Here is a 20,806-nt window from a genome sequence, read left to right as displayed (position 1 = left end):
CTATCGCGGTAGCCATCATAGCTGTCAGAGAGCTTTGGGGGTGGGATCGTTAGACGAAGAGTCAGAGGGTTGAACACGTATCTTGATTCTTGGATAAAGCTGTCCTTGAGACATCGACTTCTTGCACTGTTGAGGGCTTCTCCAGTAGTCCTCGTGGGGGCCGCCTTGGCATTTGGGGCCGTTGGCCCCATGGGGGCCATTCGCCCTTTTCGCCCCATGGGGTGTTGTCGGCCGGGAAGCGCATTGTAACAGTCATTGTAACAGCCCTGCTTCCCGGGTGACAGTAATGTTCTTGAGATTCTCGAATTTCCCTAGACTCTCTATGACGGGAGCAATAGCTTTCCACGCCTCACAGAAAGCTTTAAGCACAGTCTTGGCCTTTTTCATATGATTCGGGGTGATCGCGACCATGGCCATGTTCTTGAGATCCTCGATGACGGGAGTAATAGCTTTCCACGCCTCACAGAGAGCTTCAAATTCGGTCTGGGCCTTTTTCATATGATTTGGGGTGATCGCGATCATGGCCATGTTCTTGAGATCCTCGATGACGGGAGTAATAGCTTTCCACGCCTCACAGAAAGCTTTAAGCACAGTCTTGGCCTTTTTCATATGATTCGGGGTGATCGCGATCATGGCCATGTTCTTGAGATCCTCGATGACGGGAGTAATAGCTTTCCACGCCTCACAGAAACAACAGGGTCGCCAATTTTGAGCCTGCCAGTAGTTGAAGGCTGGTGTGCGAAAGTCGCACCTCGTTGCTTAAGGAGAGTAGGTCCAAGTTACTCTTTAAAGGATTCTGTAAGCTCCGCGGGATCAACTCGCTCGTTGGGGTCGCTAGTCAGTTGTATCTGCATCCTTGTCGAAGCGTCAGCGGCGGATGCGATGTTATCCATACCATCTGCACAGGCGCGTTTTCGAGATCCTGTGATGGCTTCCTAGACGACGCCTTAGAGACTGATCTTAGGAATCGCAATCCCCGGCTCTTGAAGGTCTTACCTTTCGAGCATCTCTTCTTTTGGAACGACCGTTTATTTCCTAATCTCTTTCTCGGTAATATCGATCTGGACCGAGACGAGTCTTAGATACCGCAGGACGTCTGGGTTTTTGCGGTCTAGCTGCGGTGATGGAGAAGCCTGCCACGGACCTAACTTTTCGATGAAGAAGTTGCCTAAGCCAGGTGGTTCTGCATGGTTCGCTGGAGTGGCAGTGGTTAGCTTGTTGAAAGACCAGACCCGCCTTGTAGGAACGTCCTGCCTGAACCGGTACGTGTTGGAAACTCTGAGTCTGACGCTAAGAAACGAAGGTACTCGAGTCTTCGTCAATCAGTTTGGCAATATCCTCCGCGAAGCTATCAGTCTTGCTGAGGATGCCACCGAAGTTACTGACGCGGGATCCATGGCAAAGAAAGTTACCATCAGACCGATGTGTACGTCGTACTCCAAGTATATCCGCCGTGCTGAAAGGTGAAGCACCGAGTTGGCAGTGGGCAGTGCGGGGCGTTCAGGGTCGTAAAGCGGTCCGCTCAATGGTATCTCAACACCGCGAGAGTAGGGGGAGGGGCATGATGGTGAGGACGGTGCATGAGCTGTCGAACGGGCCTCGAAATGATTTCCTGAAAAGATCAGCCTCTGGCGTTTCGTGGTCAAGACTGTCTGCAGACCCTAGATCCGGCCCCTTGAGGTAAAAGACGAGTTCGACGGCGCTCTGAGCTTGAACTGGTTGCCGCTACTCAGGTCGAGGTGCGTATAGGCGTCGCATTCGTAGCAGATGGGCTTGAGTCCGCGTGGCGAAGACGATGACGACGAAGGGGGATCATCGGTGTCATCGTTGTTATTGTTGTCATTCGGTTTCTTCGGCTCGTCGGCGTCGAGCAGCCTCAGATCTTTCACGCAGTGTCATACGCGCTTGCCGTCTGCGTGGTTGGAGAAGTCGGGCGTGTAGATGCAGATCAGTCGGAGGCCATCCTATGAAGCGAGTTATATATATTTACCATCTCACACCTTGTCCTTCACCGTCTCTCCTCGACAAGGTGTGAGATGGTGAGGAGGGTAAAACAGAAAGTGCGAGGGCGGGAGCACCTTTTATGTACGGCGAAGGTAGTGTCCACGAGCTCGAGGTGCCTACCTTTAAAACCGCTGCCCTTACCGATGGTGACATGACCATGACCTTTGTTCCTTCACATACAAAGAGTCGACCGTATGGGCAGTGGATAATAGCCTTAGTGCTTGTGAACTCTGTGAAAGATAAGTGACGACAAAGGTATGGACTGTAACGCGACCAGCTACGAGTGTCACCCGGGAAGCAGGGCTGTTACAATGACTGTTACAATACGCTTCCCGGCCGACAACACCCCATGGGGCGAATGGCCCCCACAAGGTATACACAGAAAGAGATAAATAGGACCTCTATTCTCGCACTGCTGGAGAAGCCCTCAACAGTGCGAGAAGTCGATGTCTCAAGGACAGCTATATACAAGAATCAAGATACGTGTTCAACCCTCTGACTCTTCGTCTAACGATCCCACCCCAAAGCTCTCTGACATTACGTATCTGGCAACGTCACCCAATTTAAAGCTTCCCTTCTTGCCAGCCTCCGTGACTGCCGCCATGGGCACTGCAACCTCGTCTGTAGCGCTCTGCCTATCTCTGCGCATAATGCTGGACACTTTGTGGAGAGCCACAAACCTACATATGCTGAGAGTGTCCTTCCTCGCAGCGGAAACTCCAACAGTCTTGATGGCACCGTCTTCTCTCACGAGGCAGTACCTTTTCTTGTCCAACGTGGCCGCAGGCGGGTAGAAACCCTGCACTTCCATGAACATCATCCTGAGAGCACAGCCCATAAAGATAGAGTGCATAGAATCGAGAGCCTCTTGGGCTACTATCTTGACCTGGGAGTCCTCACGAGCGGTGCGCACCATACACGAGTCTATGTCCCCGTACGCTACTACCATACTGCGTTTGCGAAACGTCGAAGCTGTATACTTCGCACAGTATCTGCCTATGGCCGTGACTGACGCAGCATAGGAGGGACCGTACAGTGGAGACACATAGTAGCCCAGCGAGCCGTAGAGACTGTTTCCCATCACTTTCAGTGCTTCCCTATACATAGGGTTGGACGACCTGACTAGGTTTCTAATCTCCATTAGGTCCTTGACTAGCCTCTGCATAGGCGAACTCTGGACCGTGTCAAAGACCACGGTCCTGTCACCCAGCATTACTTTTGTGATGTTTCCGCAAACCTTTACGTTTCCGTCAGGAGCTTGTCGAGGATGCAACGCCTCCTCTGAAACACCTGAAGTAGCAACTGCCAGAGAGCTAGGCGCAGTTTTGCGTCATCATGGGCAGCAGACAAGACCCAGCGTGCAGTCGACGACGACGCAAAGGTGGAAGATGTTGATACTGAAAAGGATGGCGCCGAAGATTCTCAAGAGACTCCAGCCACGACACAAGCCGCAGATGGTCAGGCAGCACAGGCAAAGTCCCGCCATGAAGCTGGGGCCAATTCACACCTCGTGGGCTCAGACACATCAGATCATCCTTCTCAGTTACAGCACATGGTTTGACATGCACACGATTCACGCCATGGAAAAGAAATCGCTACCCGAGTTCTTCAACAGCTGAAACCGCAGCAAGACATCGTCCGCTTACAAAGATTACCGCGACTTTATGATCAACACCGACCGACTGAACCCCATCCAGTACCTCACAGTGACTGCATGTCGAAGAAATTTGGCTGGCGATGTCTGCGCGATACACTGGTCCTCATACCACAGTTGAATCCGGGCCAGCTCCCAGTGGATCGTGGAGGGGTGGGGGGAGGATTTTCTTCAATCATGGATGCTAATATAAGCGTCTGTGATTTGTGTCCCTAGATCAACTTGATTCCACTCGAACGGATACGCAGCATATCGGTAGTATACCCAGAACTGCCACAACGCTTTTGCCGACGCCGTGCAACTGACGATCGAGGACGACTCGCCGAACCCCGGAGCTGCTCGACCGGCCATACTGGGGCGGCCTGAGTCCGTTAAGCACTCGACTTGTACGGGAGATGAATCGGCTGGGCGTGATGGTCAGTGTTTCCCCCTACTTTGTTGCTGAATCATTCGCTTTGACTTGCATGCACGATGTGCTCGCGGGCAACCGACCAAATCATTCTCTGGAAACCAAGCACCCGTCATCTTCTCGCACCAGTCGGCACACGGGTTGTGTCCTCATCTGCACAACGTGCCGGACTACATCTTGCCTTTGCTCAAGTAGACCTATTCTATCGTCATGGTGACTTTCGTTCCGGAATATCTCTTGCGTCAACTCGGGCACCTCCAACACCTTGCCGACCTTCTCCCCGGCCAAGTCCACGCTAGAGTGGGTGGCCGACCACATTATATACATTGGGGCGAAGATCGGCTTCAACACGTCGGCAGCGGGAGCCATGGAGCCTGAGCACTGCCGGACTCAGCGGTTTAGCAACAGATATGACAGCAGTTTGGAGAACAGAAAAAAGGGAAATGTACAATATGTTCCTTGATCGCACTGCGTTATGGCTGCAATGCGGCCAAACACGGGCAATATGCAATTGCTTCCAAATCTGTCCCGCCTCCTCTCCCGCGATAGGCATCTGGGTCTCCTGAGTGCACTCCCGGGATCTTTGGCGTGCGCGAGAGCAGCAACGTGGCGTCGTCGTCCACCACTCCTAAAGCTGGACGACAGCCTCACACCGCTATACCGGGCTCCTCAACAATAGACTTGTGACTTGGATCCCCGTCCAATCTAGGGTCAGCGTACGAGACCTCTAAGCCAGCGTTGGGGACCCCGGGCAGCTTGAGGCTCAACTTCAAGGACTCCAGATCTCTACCATCTTGGGTGGTATAAAGTCTGTTCTTCAAATGGAATAAGGGTCGATCCCCTATATAGGAGCGCAATATCTGTGCCTTTCTCAACAGAAACATAAAAAACTTCAAGCCGCTCTCGCCAGCCCCAACCACCAGTACGCGCAGCTTCTTCTCCGCTCTATCTCTTCTTGAGCGTCCCGGTACCGGGTCTCTTGCTTGGTTCTCTTCTGCGTCCCAGACTTGACTTTCAGCCGGTCTTTCTTTCAGGACGATGAGCTGACAGAGGATCGAGAGTGTGCGGCTCCAACTCTGATTTCCACAACGGACTCGCAGACTTTTGCGCCACAGCGACCTTCTACTGCATAGTCTGTGTGCCTTGATCGATGGCCTGAAGCTGGATCAAGTGCGATTTGACGATCTTTACGATTTGAGTAATCTATTGTCACCCGGGAAGCAGGGCTGTTACAATGACTGTTACAATACGCTTCCCGGCCGACAACACCCCATGGGGCGAACGGCCCCCAATGCCAAGTCGGCCCCCAATAGGTATACACAGAAAGAGATAAATAGGACCTTATTCTCGCACTGCTGGAGAGGCCCTCAACAGTGCGAGAAGTCGATGTCTCAAGGACAGCTTTATACAATACAGATACGTGTTCAACCCTCTGACTCTTCGTCTAACGATCCCACCCCAAGGCTCTCTGACATCTATGTCGAGCTCGTCAATTCCCTGTTCAACACAAAACGATCATGGATGTGCCTCTTCGGTGATCTTTTGGATTTCCTGGATGTGGCTTATTCCAGTTCGCGCAGCTCGTCATCTTTTGGCTATTCTCCCGTGGTCTTACTTGTTCCTAAAAATGCAAGGAATCTCGTACCGGGATTCATTGCAGGAAACAAGCGGGATGAGGAGAGCATTGAGGATCTTTAGACCGAGGTCCATAACAATAGAAGCCTGTTTGCAAAGCGGGGTTTGTGTGTGTTATATGTCGTTCACGGCGTGCCGTTGTGACCCCTGAGTCATCGGACATGAAGTGAGTCTAAGATAGTCTTCGTTCGGGACTATCAATCTGTCGTCAACATAGAGTGCTTCTTCTTTTATTTCTCACTGATGCGTTTGCACGACGACAGAGGAAGTCGATTTCAGTACTGAACATCGTTCTCTGTCAGGATCTTTGCTAACAAAGTCCTTCTCCCTGCTTTCGTGCTTCACATACTGGAAGCCACCAGATCTTGTTATCCGTCGCCGCCTGCTGGCTGTGTCAGCCGATAGGCAAAGAATTCGAAGAGAAAGGGTCGAGCGTCCCTCGGAAATTGCCATCGTTGGATACTGATCTGATCTGAGATCGTAGGGATCAGTGGAAGACAGAGATGTTCAATAGGCGAGTATGGAACCGACAAGGCGCGGAGGAACGTTGAGGGTGGAACAAGATTCAGCAAGGATCTATCTCCGCCACTATATCAACCTCGTCATTTTGTGGGCGACCCTGAATGGATTCCGCACAATGGACCTCCCCCGTCCTCCTTGCGCGTCACGAAGTCGAGCGATGTGTCGGCTTGGTCGAGAGGGAAGTTCGAGAACGGACCTTGCCGCGTCCCGAAGAGTTGGACTGAGCACCATCTGCCCAGAGAACAAGCAAGGCAAAATTAGGTGGCGGCAGACTTTCTGCTTTATTCATTTATTCGTTCACTCCTTCGCCCTCTCCTTCTCCCGCATGCCCATCTTAGCCTCCATTCAGTCCTCCAGCGTGACCCTGCCCTTGCGCCCGGACAGCGCCGCTTTGAGGATCGCGAACTGCCACTCGCGCCGCCACTCCTGCGCGGTGAGCGGCGGGAGAATTGTCCGGAGGCTGCCGTGGCCGGGGCCGCATGAGGTGGGGTTGGAGGTCGAGGCCGATGAAGTTGAGGACGCCAACGAGGCGGTTTCGGCATTTGCAAGCCCCGTCCCAGTCCCTGTGCGTTGGTTTGCCGGTCGGGAAGATGTTGGTGACGATGATAACGGACCGTTCAGGCCTGCAGCTGCTCTAGATGCCGCCGATACGGCTGTGTCGTCGGTGTCCCCATGGCCCCCGTTCTCGAGCGTGACCGTGCCGATGACGGGCCACTCCACCACGACGACCTCGTCCTTCTTGGTCGGAGAGAGCCGGAGCATGTTGGTGAACCAGTTGCTCGATTTCCACTGCACTACCACGTCCGAGTACTCCCAGCGGGAACTCCACGTGCAGCTTGCCCCGGTACTTGATCATGGCCAGCATGTTCCGCGGGTAGCCTTCGAGCAGGGCGATAAGATGATTTGGTATCGCGCAGCGCGGCGCGAAGCTAGATGGTGCAGGAAGTGGTTAGGTATTGGTTGCAATAGAAGGGGAATTGGGTGATCAGGCGTATGAGTTTGTATGGTAGTGTTGAGCGTTGCCATCTACTCCCATGGCATTCGCAACCTTACTCTAGCTCTTATAACGTATTGGCAATTTGGGAGACGGTGTCGGAGCTCGGCCGTCGCACGCTTGACGGCGCAGAGATGCTTGGGGATTGTCATCACCGCGTTGACCCCGTTTTCTGTTTTTGTTCGTGATAACGCATCTCCATTCTGACTTCGTGGAGGAGTCATCGTATGGAGATTCGCTGACGGCATACGACCCGGGGCTGCGCACTTATTTTTCTCATGGCTCAATGGCATTACCACTTGCATCTCGCCCTGACTCGACGTGACTCTTTCAAGCTCAGTCTCTGTATAACTCTCGGCCACGTCCTGGCCGGGATCATGACATTCTTTCAAGCGTGCCAATCACGCCACTTCGTCACTGTTGCCTCTGACAACGAGATCCCAACAGATTCAAAGATCCTTTCCGAGGTTAACAGGGACAACGGCACCATGAAGATAAGCGGCGGGCCCGGCAGTCCTTTTGCTGCGGAAATCAGAGATCTGATCAATTTCTGGGGCAAGGGGAAGAAGCAGATCCCGTGCTTCCTTGCGGTGATGACCCTGGAGTTTTATGAGAAGTCCACCAACAGGGAAAATGAGGCCTGAGCTGGGCGAGGTGAGACAGTTCCCATGGCGGTTTAAGGGGATGAGATCTGCTTGTGATCTTGGCTATCTTGCCAAATGTATTCTCCTCCACACCACCTTGGAGGGGAGATCTTCTTCTTGTACCATACACGCAGATGAACGTGACTCATGATCAGATGAGAAGGCTTTGCATTTGATCTTGTCTCTTCAGTATTTGTACAGCATACATGCACAGCATGGTGGCATAGGGATAACGCAATCACGATTGGAAGATAGCGTGGCACCACGCCTAACCTAAACCTACCTAGCTCCGGCCTGTTTAGGAATGGTACCATGAGGCTATCCCGCGGGTTGCGATCTAGGCCCGAGTCTAAATCCGCATCTCCAAGCCGCTCTTCTGTAGTCCATCATTCTTGCAATATGGTGTCCAATACCGTCCAAGACATGGTGTGATCGGTGAATCTTGGTGAACTGTTCGACCCATGGTCGCTCTGCGTGGTTCTTGATGAGTTCTGGATCTTGCACAATGCCATCAAGAAGGTGAGTTGGCAATCCGGTCAGACTTTGGTGGCTGCTGGTCTGACAGATGTTCGTGCAGGACGACAACTCGCCATGCTGTCTCTTCAACTTCGATATCAAGTCAGCGTGGATCTGGAAACAGGAGAGATTGAGCACCCCGATGCCATGCGGGAACCTCCCTCGAGCCTCTCCGGATACGGACGATGAGTGGGGTGGCTCGGACGACTCTTTGCCGGAGCTTCCTATTATCTGAGATGATGGCAGAGGATGGAAGATCCTCATGGGTCCATTACCTTGACACAAACACGCGGGTCTTCCCGTCTGGAGAAAGAAAGGAAATACCGCGAAATGCGCGAAAATCAGTTCAACGAATGGCTTGCGGGTCGGCGACAACAACGCCTTGCACTGCTGGCGAAAATCAAAGAGCAAACCAAGCAAAAGGCGGACTCCAGAAATCACAAAGGCATTGCGTCGCAAATGCGTATGAAGACGTTGGCAAACCTTACTTCCGATAGACCGAAGCGGAAGCGCAGAGGGGGAGACGATTATGATGATGACTTTGGAGCCAACGACGACGACTGGGGCGTATACCGCACCGTGGCTACGGAACCTACCAGCGATGACGAGGAACCTGAGGAAGACCCAGTCAGCGCTCTGAAGGCCCTTGAAAGCGAGCTTCTCCAATGTGACCGGAAGTCTCGGAAAAGGACATTATTGAGGCACAGAACGACTGGACAAAGAGCGTTTTGCACGCTTTCTTACGAGGGGCAAGGCTAGCGGACCCGGCAAGTCAGCCTCTCCCATTGCCCTTTCTCAAGCTCAGGAGAACTGAAGCCCTGTCTCTCATTGATGATTAAGATGCCTATTCCCTCATGCAGAGTCCGCAACGCTGAAGCCTCGTCTCCGCCTGCCACAACGTCAGTCTCAGCTGGGGTAACATCAAAAGCTCGGCTGCAACAGGAACAGATGCTACAGACAACAGCGACAAAGTTGTGAGATTGATGTGATCCTCCTACGAGCACAGATCTCCAGCACAAAAATCTTCGGGATACTGTTGCGAGCCTGCGTCGAAATGTGGGTTAGTCTGGCGAGGGAATATTCTTTTCGTTCTGCAATGGGTCTCTGCTCCTCGGCAAGTCTCCGTTCCTCAGCGAGTCTCCGTTCCTCGACGAGTCTCCTTCCCTCAGCCCGCCTTCTCTCCTCCATTGCTATCAGCCATATCCGCTCCGCTTGCCTCCTCTCTTCTTCTCGTCTTCGTCCCTCAGCAACTCTCATCGCCGCCCGGCATCACGCTGCATACTCCACGTGGTAGCGATATTATCGCAACATCGACACTCCTGGTCCACTAGGCTTGGGCAAAAGGCGAGGGCGCAGTCCAAGGGCAAAATTCAAAATTGAGCCTCGCCGGAGATCCGTTGCTCTGTTTATCCCAGGGTCTGCGAACGCTGTTCATGAAGGTTCATTACTTCGTCGACACTGAGGAGAGCGTTTTTGCTGCCCCGGCGCGATATCGCTCTCGTGAGACGCTGGAGTGAGCGACGATGGGACACTCCAAACCTTCGCAAGACCTGAGATTCTCATTTCCGAGGCGTACTGTCCGAGGTCTTCCCGCTGCAGCAGCCCAAAACTTGCAATTTGCTCGCCTTGGTCTCGCTTACTATGCAAAATCCGTGGAGACATTCAAATATCGCCTCAAGAAAGAGGCTAAAGAAAAGGCCAAGCAGAGAGAAAAGGAGAAGAGTTTATGTGAGGTCGACGTTGTGCCCCATCTCGAACTGACCTGCTCGTTGAAGTGCTGCGTGCTCCCTCCCACGGGTGCATATCCTTTCGACCAAGACTCTCAAATGACGTGAGCGACGGGGCTTCTCCAGAGAGGAGGCGATCACGCTGAACACCTCCGGGAAGCAGATGGAAAGAAATTGGCCGCCTCGCTGGAGTTCTTGAAGGCCAATCGCCAATCTTTGCGAGAGACAGAAGCGCTTCCCTTTCTTCGACTGTGCCTAGTAAGTCAATCAACTCGACATGCTCGCCACTGCACTCATACTTGTCCTGGGTTTCTCACAACACGCAACAAGGCTGGTGTCGAACAACGCTAGTGCACAATAAGGCCAGTGCCGACAAGGAGAAGTCTGTCGAAGTTGGTGCGGAGTTGTTCATTGGCAATCTGGAGTTGCGAGTTTCAATCCATCCCAGAAATGAAAGGCCGGGGGGAGTCGATTCAAGTGACGAGAACTGCTTTCATCTCCCTTTTTTTTATTTTCTCGTCAGGAATCACCTTCGATGCACAGTCAGCAGGCACCGTCTTCTCGTTTGCTGGAGACAGTATTGAGCAGGACGCATCAATGGCAGATGGAAAACTCTTTCAACGAGCAAGACTCAGGCTTGTATATATTCCATTGAATAAAGTGGAATCGGGCTCAAACGCAGAGGCAAAATCAGATCGCAACGTCCCTGTCGACTTCTACGAGACCGACATTGGACTCTACTTTGGACAGTTACATGTGCTCTTCGGAACCCCCTCTTCTCTCTTTCCACCGTGCGTTCTGTGAATGTTTGCAGTTGACCCCCAATCAAGACGAGCCGCAAGCGTAAGAGCCGTGGAGAAGACCAAATGGAGGCAGGGGCGCTCTCTCGGGCCATAGGCGATCTCCGGAACCACGACTTTTCTCTGGCCATTCTCCTCGGCAATGACGATACTTGGTGGTGCTCAAGAGCTCTCGTTAGAAAATATCGGATCAATTTCAGCGAATGCAATCCGCCCAGAGCTGAGATTCGTCAGTCCCGTTCAAAAGCGAAAGCGTCGTCAGACACAGACTCCTCGCCGGAACCCTCCAACTCTTCTAGATCGGCGCCGTAGGCGTGCTTGCACCATTGGTGGTCCAGTCCGCCTCATTTCTCAAACACTTCTGGGTGGAACCTGGAAATCCATTTGAACAAATGAGTCAGGCGAAGCTTCGTGCCATTGCTTGACCAACGTTCCAACGGCTGTTTTCCGCATATTTTCGTTAGCCTGCAACTACATGATACTGTACCTTCCTTTCTCCCTCGCCCCGAGTAAGTATGATGCGTCGAGACAGTTTAGATGCAATGCCATTTTTTCACCTCGGCTGCCAAACAATACGAACCCTTCCCGGAGGTCAAGGAAATTGCGATGCCTTGAGGGACAGTGCTTATCGACAATTCACGCACTGGTAGCTTTCTTGTTCCAGGAGGTTCAATCATTGGGTGAAGTACAGAGAACATGCGTCATCCCAGATTGTTGATGCGGCTGTTTCCCGTCGAATATAGCCTTCCATATAGAGCACCAATCGACTCTCATCGCCGGTGGTGACTTTTTCAAACCACAATCGCCAGCTCCGTTATGTGATTGCTGAAAACGGAGATTCTCCGGAATGGAAAGAGACAGAGAAAAATACAGGAAGACACCATCCTCACAAGCAACAGCATACTCGGACCAGGACTGCTGGCACTTTGGCGGCGTGTCCCGCCGTCGCCTGCTTCCAAAAAGTGGTCACTGATGATTGCCAGCAGTAAGGTGACCATGTTCTTCCAGCAGTGGACCGGCACCGTGAGGATATGCAGGAGCAACACGACACAGAAAGAGAGCGAGACTCGTTTTTCACTGTTCTGGTTGCCCCATCTACGGACATCTCAGGAAGCCCTTGTTTCTTCGAGTCAGGTGTCCTCGGTCAGTTCGCGCTGCGGCGGTAAGGTTTCTGCTCGGCCGGTGGCAGCTATTGTGGATGATCAGAGGTGGAGTGGAGGGATCTTGTGGAGGGAAAGTCCTGTGGCTCGAGTGGCAGCTGGAAAACATCACTGGACTTTTCGATGAGCATATTGGTTTCATTTGCATGAATGTTATCGAGCTCGTACAACGAGCTGATGTCCCTTGGATCGAGGCCGCACCTTGAATTGAACAGTTTCATTCCACGCAATTCGTCAAATCAGTCCAAGAATCTCTTTCACCTCCTTTGTTTCGAACCTTCACCCAATAATACCGCATATATCCAGGGCTCCTTTGATCACTTCCATGTCCCTTGAGAGTGTGTGTTTATTGCTGCCCATACCTCATGTAGGAGCCTCATCTTGTGAAAGAGAAGGGCACCCTTTCAAGAGCAAGTGCGGTCGAGTGCCTGTTATCTCGGATTCGATGGCCGTCCATATGTACAATATCCAGAAAAGTTTCAATCGCCGTTTCACGGTCTTCATTTCTTCGTGGGCGGTCCTATCTAGTGCCCTATCTTCTGCTCCTCCCAGAATAGCTTCTATCGTACTTGAGAAACAGATCAGCGACGAGGACGGACGTGGAGGCGAGATCGACGACGAAGATCACCAAACTCTTCTAGACGCGATCAAAGAGACAGAAGGCGGGCTCAGTGACAACGCCGATTCTCCCGACTATGATTCTTGAATAATGCCTGCCAACTCATGGTGCGTAGACGTGCCGCGAATGTTGATAATTCGCGTGTCGACGCCGCGGGTATATTTCCAGGCTCAGCTTTATCTCTTTCTGAGTATCGTGATTGCGTCCTCCGTTGAGGAATCTTGACGGTATCGTACACCGGCATGAGGGCCTGCGAGGCGCATTCCAACCGCGAAGGAGATATCGGCAAAGATAGCGAAGAAGGGAGAGAGGAGGCGGAGGACATTTCAACGCTGAGGGGATTGGGCCTCAGTGACCGTTGGGAACCTGGGAAACATGAGAATGTTGTGAAAATTGGGAGTGCTGGGAATGCTAGTAATGTGGGGAAGGTTAGGAATGCTGACAATTTTGAGAATGCTGGGATGATTGGGAATGGTAGAAATGTTGAGAATGTTGGAAGATTGGGAACGCCGGGAATCCTGGGGGAGATTGGGAATGTTGGGAAGATCGGGAACTTTCGGAACCTTGAGAACCTTGGGAATGTGAGGAAGGACGGGAAGGTTAGGAACCTTGCGAAGCTCGGGGAGGCTAGTGTCAGGGAGCCTTGGGGTGGGATCGTTAGACGGAGAGCCAGAGGGTTTCAACACGTATCTTGATTGTATAAAGCTGTCCTTGAGACATCGACTTCTCGCACTGTTGAGGGCCTCTCCAGCAGTGCGAGAATAGAGGTCCTATTTATCTCTTTCTGTGTATACCTTGTGGGGGCCGACTTGGCATTGGGGGCCATTCGCCTCATGGGGTGTTGTCGGCCGGGAAGCGTATTGTAACAGTCATTGTAACAGCCCTGCTTCCCGGGTGACAGCTAGGGAAAGTATATAATCTGCAGTATCGGAGCCCCCCGAACCACAAGCCACACCCTCTGTTCCAAAGTTTTGTCTCTCGTTGTGCCAAGCCTTCCCTGTTCTGCTTCCGATCATGTGACATGAGGGGTCACTCATAATAATATTATTTGTGACCACAAAATTCTCTTCCACAATTATCGTACTACTTACTGCACATGGCTTTACAGAACTCCAGACAAAGGTGGTTCCGGCGGGGTTCCGGTGGCCCTGCCACCTGGAAGATAACTACAATCCGCGTTCCTGCTCACCAATCCACAACTACAACAACAACAAAAGGCCTCAGATGCGAGAGACGGGGAGGGTAAAACGGGGTTGATCGCTCAAGGAGGAAGAAAGAGGAGGGGGTTTGAGCAGGAGGGGTTTCGGGTCGAGAGGGGAAATTGGGCTGCAAAGTGCGGGGTTCAAATCCCCAATAGCACAAAAAAAAAGGAAAAAAAAAGGGGGGGAGTGGAGACGGGGGATGCAAGGTTTAAACTCCCAACAACACAAAAAAAAAGAGTCTCCAGGAGATCGGGTTACAAGATCTGGGATTCGAATCGCCAACAAACCGGGAAAACCCGGGGAGAAGAAAAAAAGAAGAGGTTCAATCCCTCAAATTCAAAACCACCCCAAAAATTTCAATCTCTTCGTGGTTTTCCCCTTTCGCTAACAACACCATAGACACAAACAAAGTAAGAGAATGAACCGCACCACAGGTTCAACCACTTTTTTTTTGCCGTTTTTCCCTTGGGTTGTGTATGTATATATATATGGAAGGACGAGTACTCCCTTCGCACTCCGAAATGATCACCCTGGCGTGGTTACCCGCCAAACATACAAAACTCCCTCGCTCTCCAGAGAAGAATTATTCTGAGGGGCTTCGCTATTATGGAACACTGGAAGCATTAAAGACATTCTCTCAATGAGAAAATCTTAGGCTTGACTTTTGAAGAGCCCGAAAGCTAGGGAATATCTTTACTCTGTCTTATATCGAATCGACTGCTATAGAGCTTCTGAGGTCGCCGGCGGTATTTCCGGTGCGTAAATGTCAGGAAGAGGTCCACAGCCCCTTGGGGATCGCCCAAAAAGACTAAGAATCCTGTCATTTCATGACAGATCTTGGACCTCTTAGCTTATATGCTTGTCATTCATGACAGTAAATATCCAAGTCAACCAACCAGTAACTAAATGATTAGATGTCCACCAGATAAGTAAGTGTTCAAACCTACGAAGTGGGTGATAGAAGATAACTTGCGAACACTGGGAGGACTGAGAAGAGCGATTTTTGAGAAGTTATTGAACCGAGACGTGGCGCGGGACGGTGAGCCCGACGTGGCGGGAATATGGTCGCGTCTACCCTTTTGTTCCCTTCAGGCGGAAGAGAATCTGGAGACGGACGGGTTTAAACGGCTGGATCCCTCGACGCACGGCTATCTGAAGGGAAGACTACACGGCGCAGATGTGGAAATAAGTCGAGATGTCATCTGCCCCCGGGCATGGTCTTCCTTTGAGTCGATTGAATCATTTGGCAAAACGTTGTTGACTCATGATGTCCTCAAACAGATGGTGAGTGAGATGGTACACTCCGACTGGTTGGGACGATAAAGATATCATCAACAGAGACGTGCCAATCTGGGAGGTGATCTTACCTTGTAGCTGAACAACACCGCTCGGCGAAAAGCCATGGGTACCGGCCAGACGCATCGATACATGAACGTGACGATCGGTGGCGCTGAAAATTAGAAGACGTGCCAGCCTGGGAGAAGCCGTTTTCACACACGGTTCGGGACCCTGACCATATATGTCCTTGATGGATCGGGGATTGCAGAAGGAGAGTTCGTTAGGGGCTGTCCGTACGATGGGCCCGTATTGGCAAAGCGCTACCTTCTGATATTGCCCTCGATTTGTGTTTGTTCTTCTCATAGTCGAGTTCAACGAGATGAGCAGATACTTTGAACTGTGCTGAATTCTGACAAGGTAGAACCCGCTCAGGGTTCAGACGAATTCACGGCCGTTGGGTTGGGCACACATGGAATATCACTGATGCCTTGTTGGTGACTACCATGCCCAATGCTTTGTAGGGCGGCGCAGTACATTAGAGATTTACAACACACAACACTCACCAACCGACGTCTGATGTTGACAATCACTCTCACAACACTAACCAACCGACGTCTGATGTTGACCATCACTCTCTGACTTCCCTTGCTGAATCCCCACTATCGACGTTCCCAATTGGTCTGCGCCAAAGGCAGTACAAAGGTGAAAGATAGAGGTTGGGACAGTTCAAAACAGATCGTCTTGGAGCTGACATATTAACCTGACAGGAGCGCTTCCCATGAAGCTCTGATCACCCTAGCCTTCATCGACCTGTCACCATATCCTGGAACCATCCTCAAAGCGATATTCGATCTCGATCTCGATACAGTTCCCGCCGCCGGCAAACGCGTTACTCTCGCCATGGCATCACTGACCTCGTTCGAAGACCTAGCGCATGAACTGCAGGTCATGGTTTGCAGCATGATGACGCCGCAAACATTCGCTGCGTTCAAAATGACAAGCAAAACAATGACCAAGAGATTTGAAAAGTTCAAGTTCCCTGCGCAAGCCCAGCTCTACAATGAAGAAGTCCGAGAGGTGATCAAGCTCTTGGACTCATCATACACGGCTCTTGGACAAGCAATCGTTCTTCACAATCTATCATTCGGAGCCGAACTCCCTACAAATCTCCTTACTTTCTGTCGAGAGATTGTGACAGAACACGGCTATCCCCCCTCACTGGCCTTTCAGGTCCTCAACCGTGCACAGCCTGACATTTTCAGACTGGCTTGTACGAAGTGCTGCAAGTGGAAAGGATTGGAGGCGTTCCCGTCACATTCGATTGGACAAAGGGAGGGAGTCGGACTGACAGACAGCATAGGGAGCCGGCTTGACATTATTACAGATTCGGAAATCCCAGACGGGCTGAAATGCACACAATGCTACCTGAACGCGGAGCCGGGTTTTGCACCGGGATACCGAGGCATACTTACCGGCTGGGAAAATGAGAAGACGGCAACACTGTGCGAAAAATGTGGTGATGTTTCGATATATCTCAACGACTGCCATATGGACGAAGAACCAGAGTGGTGCTGGGAAAGGACACTCACACGGACCTGCAAAACTTGCTTTGCCGACGTCAAGGACAGATTCGACCATATTAGGGCCTGGAAGATGCTTCATGCCGGGGTGCGGACGTTACAGGCGGCAATGGGACAGATCAGTGATAGCAGCGGTGCATGCACGACACCACCAACCATGCCTGGGTTATCGGCCATGCAAATCCAATGGCTCGAGCAGAACGCCAACACCACGGACAACTGATACTGAGGACGATGAATCGACCGAAGCAGCTGACCAAGAACATCACCGCTATCTCCCGCGAAGAGACTCGAATCTCCCATCTAATCTTTTCTGGCAAAGGATTAATATTACACAACTCCCCATATTTCTGCATCCTGGCCTGGGCAAAATGGTCGACATCAAAAACTTATTTTTGCATTTCCTCGGGCAATCAACAACGAACGAAAAAGATGTCAACAAGGCGATTCCAAGAAGAAGAAGAAGAAGAAGAAAGACTCTTTTCATTTCTGACGGGTTCTCTGGCTCCGGTATGGACGGGAGGGGAGGCATGGATGGATGAAACACTGATCAACAGCACTCTCTCATAAGCGAAGAGCTGAAAAGAGCTCGCGGGGCTAATGGCACACGGCGATTGCTGTTCATTGATGAGAACACACGGCGGCAGGGGCTTGTGAGTGAAAGGGGCATGTTGCTGTCCGTGCAGGTAATCAGACCATAGCTTGGCTTACTCTTGCTGGTATCGATTGGAGCTGTGTTTGCGCTTTGTAGAACAAATTGAAATCGTCGAGGCCATGATCCGGGTGGCCAAGCCAGTCGCTGGTCCTGGCCAATGGGACAATGGGAGGCCCGTCGCGTCTCTTGTCACGCAGACGCCACTTGACGCGTCCACAATCAACATCCTCCACTCCTTGTCCATCTTCCCTCTTCCAACTTCCCTGTCGCTGCACAATCTGCACCTCACTATCCGCCCTCGCTCTCCCCCTGAGGACTCGTCGTGATCATGTTCATCTGCTCGGCCGACCTAACCTATCCATTTTCGTCCAGGATCTCGCGTTCCCCCAGACCCCGCGTCCAGAACGGCTCCCTGACTGCGCCAGCGTGTTCACAGCGCCTGGCGAGCTGGTAAGCAGACATTCCCCTTCCTCATGTTGTATCTGGGCCGCAACCCCATGTCTCAATGAAGACCCGATAGACTGATCTCTTGCGCCAGGAATCACACCAACCTCTGCCTCGACCTCATTAAAGCGACTAACTGACTCTCCCGGCGTCGAAGGAGGCTCAGAAAGCGAGAACGTTGACCCAAGCATTCTCGAATCGCTGCACAAACGTGAGAGACCATGCTTCGATGACCATGTCTGATTTGCAGACACATCGCTACGACTTGAGCGTCACCACCCTCCCCCGAACCAGATCTCGTCTGAGCACCACTTTTGTCTCTACTGCCGCCCACTCCCCCTCTCTGTCCCGATCCGCCGCCTTGAAGGGCACAAAGAAATCTCGTGTTCAAGCCCGCAAGCTTCAGAAGCCTACAATCGAAACGAGCAAACCCAAGTCATGGTTCTTCGATATTTTTGAGGAGACGGCGGAAGTGCAGGACTACCGCATGAATGAATGGACAATGACACAGAGCGCGACGGGGCTGGATATTAGTGATGATGAGAGCAAGAGTCTGCACAAGAAGTCGTCTGCGGATAGAGGCAAAGAGAACATTCATCCCAACGAGGTAACTGCACCTATGAAGAGATCTTTGACTGCTGCCGCCAACGCCGGCGCCGTCACCGAAAAGACCTACGAGAGAGACGTCAAGATGGATGGCGCAGCGAGGAGCCCACTTGCAGATCTGAATCCAGCGAAATTCTATGATGAGAACCTTGATGCCACCAGTGTGGTTCTCGTGCAATACCGCGACTGGGAGGCAGAAACCGACGTGGAAGGCGAGGAGACTAAACAGCGCCATGACTTTACTTTCCAGCCACCTACCAACAGCACTTCGTTGTCGTCAACAGCAAAGGTCATCGAAGAACTAAACACACCAAGCCTTGCTGAGATACGGAGTTCTGCCACACCCAACCCACTGGGTGACGCACTACTTGACAAGGTTGAAGCCGCTGGCTATCCATTCACTGACTCGCACTCTGCCCATGCAGACGCCGATGGTGACATCGACATCCGGGAAAGCGAGAGTGCAAAGGATGAGAATGAGAAGGCCGATCTTCAGCTCGAGAATGTTGTCGACGTAGGCAGTATATGCCCTTCTGTTGGCGATCAAAGCGTGTTTGCGCTGCAGGAGCTGTGAATAGCGCAACCGTCATCTTCTGCCATATGTTACCGGGAATTACCAGTGGCATGTCGTCTCGCTCATACTTCTGAGACACGGTCTCCAAGATATCCTCACCATCTCTGGTCGAGCCGAGCTCCGCTCCAACAGAAAACGCAGGCGATGAGTGTCAAATGCATCCGATACCGCTCGTGGATGAAAATCAGATCATCATTCGTCCAGAGCGGGATGAGGAGGCGAGGGAGATCACGGTCCGTGAAGTTGTGCTTGGGTACATGTGGATTGACCACTACAACGTCGGCGATCAGGGTCTTCCGCACCCACTTCGAGTTGGTTCGGTCTCCTCTATTGGTGAGCGATCTCTGATCATGTCGGCCACTGTCTGGTATCCGAGGTGTAACAGTTTCGACCTCGCGAGATCATCGGCAGTCGAGAAAATCGGTATCGAGAGTGAGATCAAAGCTTCAGCGAGAGGAACATACGACCAAAATCTCATTCCAGATCTGCTGAGTCAAATGAATCGATCCTTCGGTATCCACAAGCCGTGACGGGAATTCCCTCTGGACCTCTGCATCAGCATCTTCCAGACTGACCAACCGAGGGGAAAGTCTACCACCAACAAGAGGAGGCTCTGTCCCCAGAACGAGAGATTCTGCCATTGCGCGAGGGCGAGAAAGTGAACAGAAGACTTGCCGCAGCGCTCGCCATGCCAGCAACCACGCGAAGAGAGATTGCTGCTGTCACTCCGCGCTGGCGCACTCAAGTTGCTCTCTAGCGAACGAGGACGCCAGCCCACACTCTGCTTGAGGCTTCAATAATATAATCGTTTTTAGCACTTGTTGGGTTCTCACCATCGCCTCCAAAATCTCCGTTCATATCCTGCGACATTGCTTCCATCAACTCCAACCTCGCCTTCAGCTTCGTCATCCGACGGTGCGGCCAGAACCAAATAGTCACGTGTGACACTGCGAGACCGACGACACGGGCCCGCGAGCATATCTCGCACCGCCGCCTTTGTCCGCCTCTGGCGCACCGATCAGAGAGGCGGTATGGCTTCATCAAGCATGGTCGCAGGAGCTTCCGCCCGGGCTTCTTTCTTCTTGCCCCCGCCGCGGTTCTTCGACGCACGGTACTCTTGGTCAGAATCGTCCGGATCCGGACTCGGATCCGAACCCGGTTCGTTATCGTCTCCCTCGTCATTCGCTAGGTCACGACGACCTATGGCTTCCCCTTCCCATTGACCCTCGCCTTTGCGTCCTCCTTGAACGTCTCCTCTTCTTCAGGGGGACCTCCTCACGCGAAGGCGTCGGTCTGTCTGTGGGAGGCGCGTTTTCCCCTCCCCTTCGCCAACATATGGGTGCACACGATATCCTCGACTTTGACGTTATTGCCAGCATTGGTGTCGATCTCCATCTCTCGATCCCCAGCCCCTCGGGTCAGGAAGTATTGTGTGTACATCAGCCAGTCCGGCACCTCCGTCTCTTGTGGATTTCTCGGCTCTGATCCCTCCCGCTTCTCTCTTTTCTTCCGCCGCACTCCGTACACTCCAGTCCGACGATGTGAGGTCGACCACGGTCGAGGATATGGTGGCTGAGTGAGACGAGATTGCCGTAGATCGCCCCTCGCCACTGGGGGGGAAGTGAGGAGCGAGGTAAGGAGGGTGACTCGCCACGATCCAGCGTGGCGGATGACATCTCGTCCAAGGACCGTGTTCATCGAATACAAGGTTAGGACTTCCTCCTCGTCGCCGTGGGCGTTCCGGGCTTCAACCTCCCGAGTTCCACTCGCTTGTCGTTCTGCA

General features: G+C 52.3%; 8 protein-coding genes across 8 annotated transcripts; 5 read left to right on the top strand and 3 right to left on the bottom strand.

The window, feature by feature from the left end:
* Positions 1–252: 252 nt before the first annotated feature.
* On the bottom strand, positions 253–639 carry AYL99_11750 (hypothetical protein; the record flags this gene model as incomplete). The annotated part of the gene is made up of 1 exon (XM_018843255.1): positions 253–639. One exon carries the CDS (start codon positions 637–639, stop codon positions 253–255), a length of 387 nt encoding a protein of 128 aa, XP_018687582.1.
* A 1,022-nt stretch (positions 640–1,661) lies between these two features.
* AYL99_11749 (hypothetical protein) lies at positions 1,662–3,217 on the bottom strand (the record flags this gene model as incomplete). The annotated part of the gene is made up of 2 exons (XM_018843254.1): positions 1,662–1,882; positions 2,689–3,217. 2 exons carry the CDS (start codon positions 3,215–3,217, stop codon positions 1,662–1,664), a joined length of 750 nt encoding a protein of 249 aa, XP_018687581.1.
* Positions 3,218–6,569: 3,352 nt separating this feature from the next.
* Positions 6,570–6,986, bottom strand: AYL99_11748 (hypothetical protein; the record flags this gene model as incomplete). The annotated part of the gene is made up of 1 exon (XM_018843253.1): positions 6,570–6,986. The coding sequence occupies one exon, from the start codon at positions 6,984–6,986 to the stop codon at positions 6,570–6,572; it is 417 nt and encodes a 138-aa protein (XP_018687580.1).
* Positions 6,987–7,496: 510 nt separating this feature from the next.
* Positions 7,497–7,862, top strand: AYL99_11747 (hypothetical protein; the record flags this gene model as incomplete). The annotated part of the gene is made up of 1 exon (XM_018843252.1): positions 7,497–7,862. One exon carries the CDS (start codon positions 7,497–7,499, stop codon positions 7,860–7,862), a length of 366 nt encoding a protein of 121 aa, XP_018687579.1.
* A 765-nt stretch (positions 7,863–8,627) lies between these two features.
* AYL99_11746 (hypothetical protein) lies at positions 8,628–9,137 on the top strand (the record flags this gene model as incomplete). The annotated part of the gene is made up of 1 exon (XM_018843251.1): positions 8,628–9,137. One exon carries the CDS (start codon positions 8,628–8,630, stop codon positions 9,135–9,137), a length of 510 nt encoding a protein of 169 aa, XP_018687578.1.
* Positions 9,138–15,667: 6,530 nt separating this feature from the next.
* On the top strand, positions 15,668–16,967 carry AYL99_11745 (hypothetical protein; the record flags this gene model as incomplete). The annotated part of the gene is made up of 3 exons (XM_018843250.1): positions 15,668–15,681; positions 15,932–16,434; positions 16,525–16,967. 3 exons carry the CDS (start codon positions 15,668–15,670, stop codon positions 16,965–16,967), a joined length of 960 nt encoding a protein of 319 aa, XP_018687577.1.
* A 1,111-nt stretch (positions 16,968–18,078) lies between these two features.
* AYL99_11744 (hypothetical protein) lies at positions 18,079–19,023 on the top strand (the record flags this gene model as incomplete). The annotated part of the gene is made up of 1 exon (XM_018843249.1): positions 18,079–19,023. One exon carries the CDS (start codon positions 18,079–18,081, stop codon positions 19,021–19,023), a length of 945 nt encoding a protein of 314 aa, XP_018687576.1.
* Positions 19,024–19,178: 155 nt separating this feature from the next.
* Positions 19,179–19,553, top strand: AYL99_11743 (hypothetical protein; the record flags this gene model as incomplete). The annotated part of the gene is made up of 1 exon (XM_018843248.1): positions 19,179–19,553. The coding sequence occupies one exon, from the start codon at positions 19,179–19,181 to the stop codon at positions 19,551–19,553; it is 375 nt and encodes a 124-aa protein (XP_018687575.1).
* Between the last annotated feature and the right edge of the window lie 1,253 nt (positions 19,554–20,806).

The sequence above is a fragment of the Fonsecaea erecta genome, assembly GCF_001651985.1.
Source record: "Fonsecaea erecta strain CBS 125763 chromosome Unknown Scaff15, whole genome shotgun sequence".
NCBI classification, from domain to species: Eukaryota; Fungi; Ascomycota; class Eurotiomycetes; order Chaetothyriales; family Herpotrichiellaceae; genus Fonsecaea; species Fonsecaea erecta.
The sequence above is the reverse complement of the archived record's forward strand: the minus strand, read 5'-3'. Positions and strand labels throughout refer to the sequence as shown.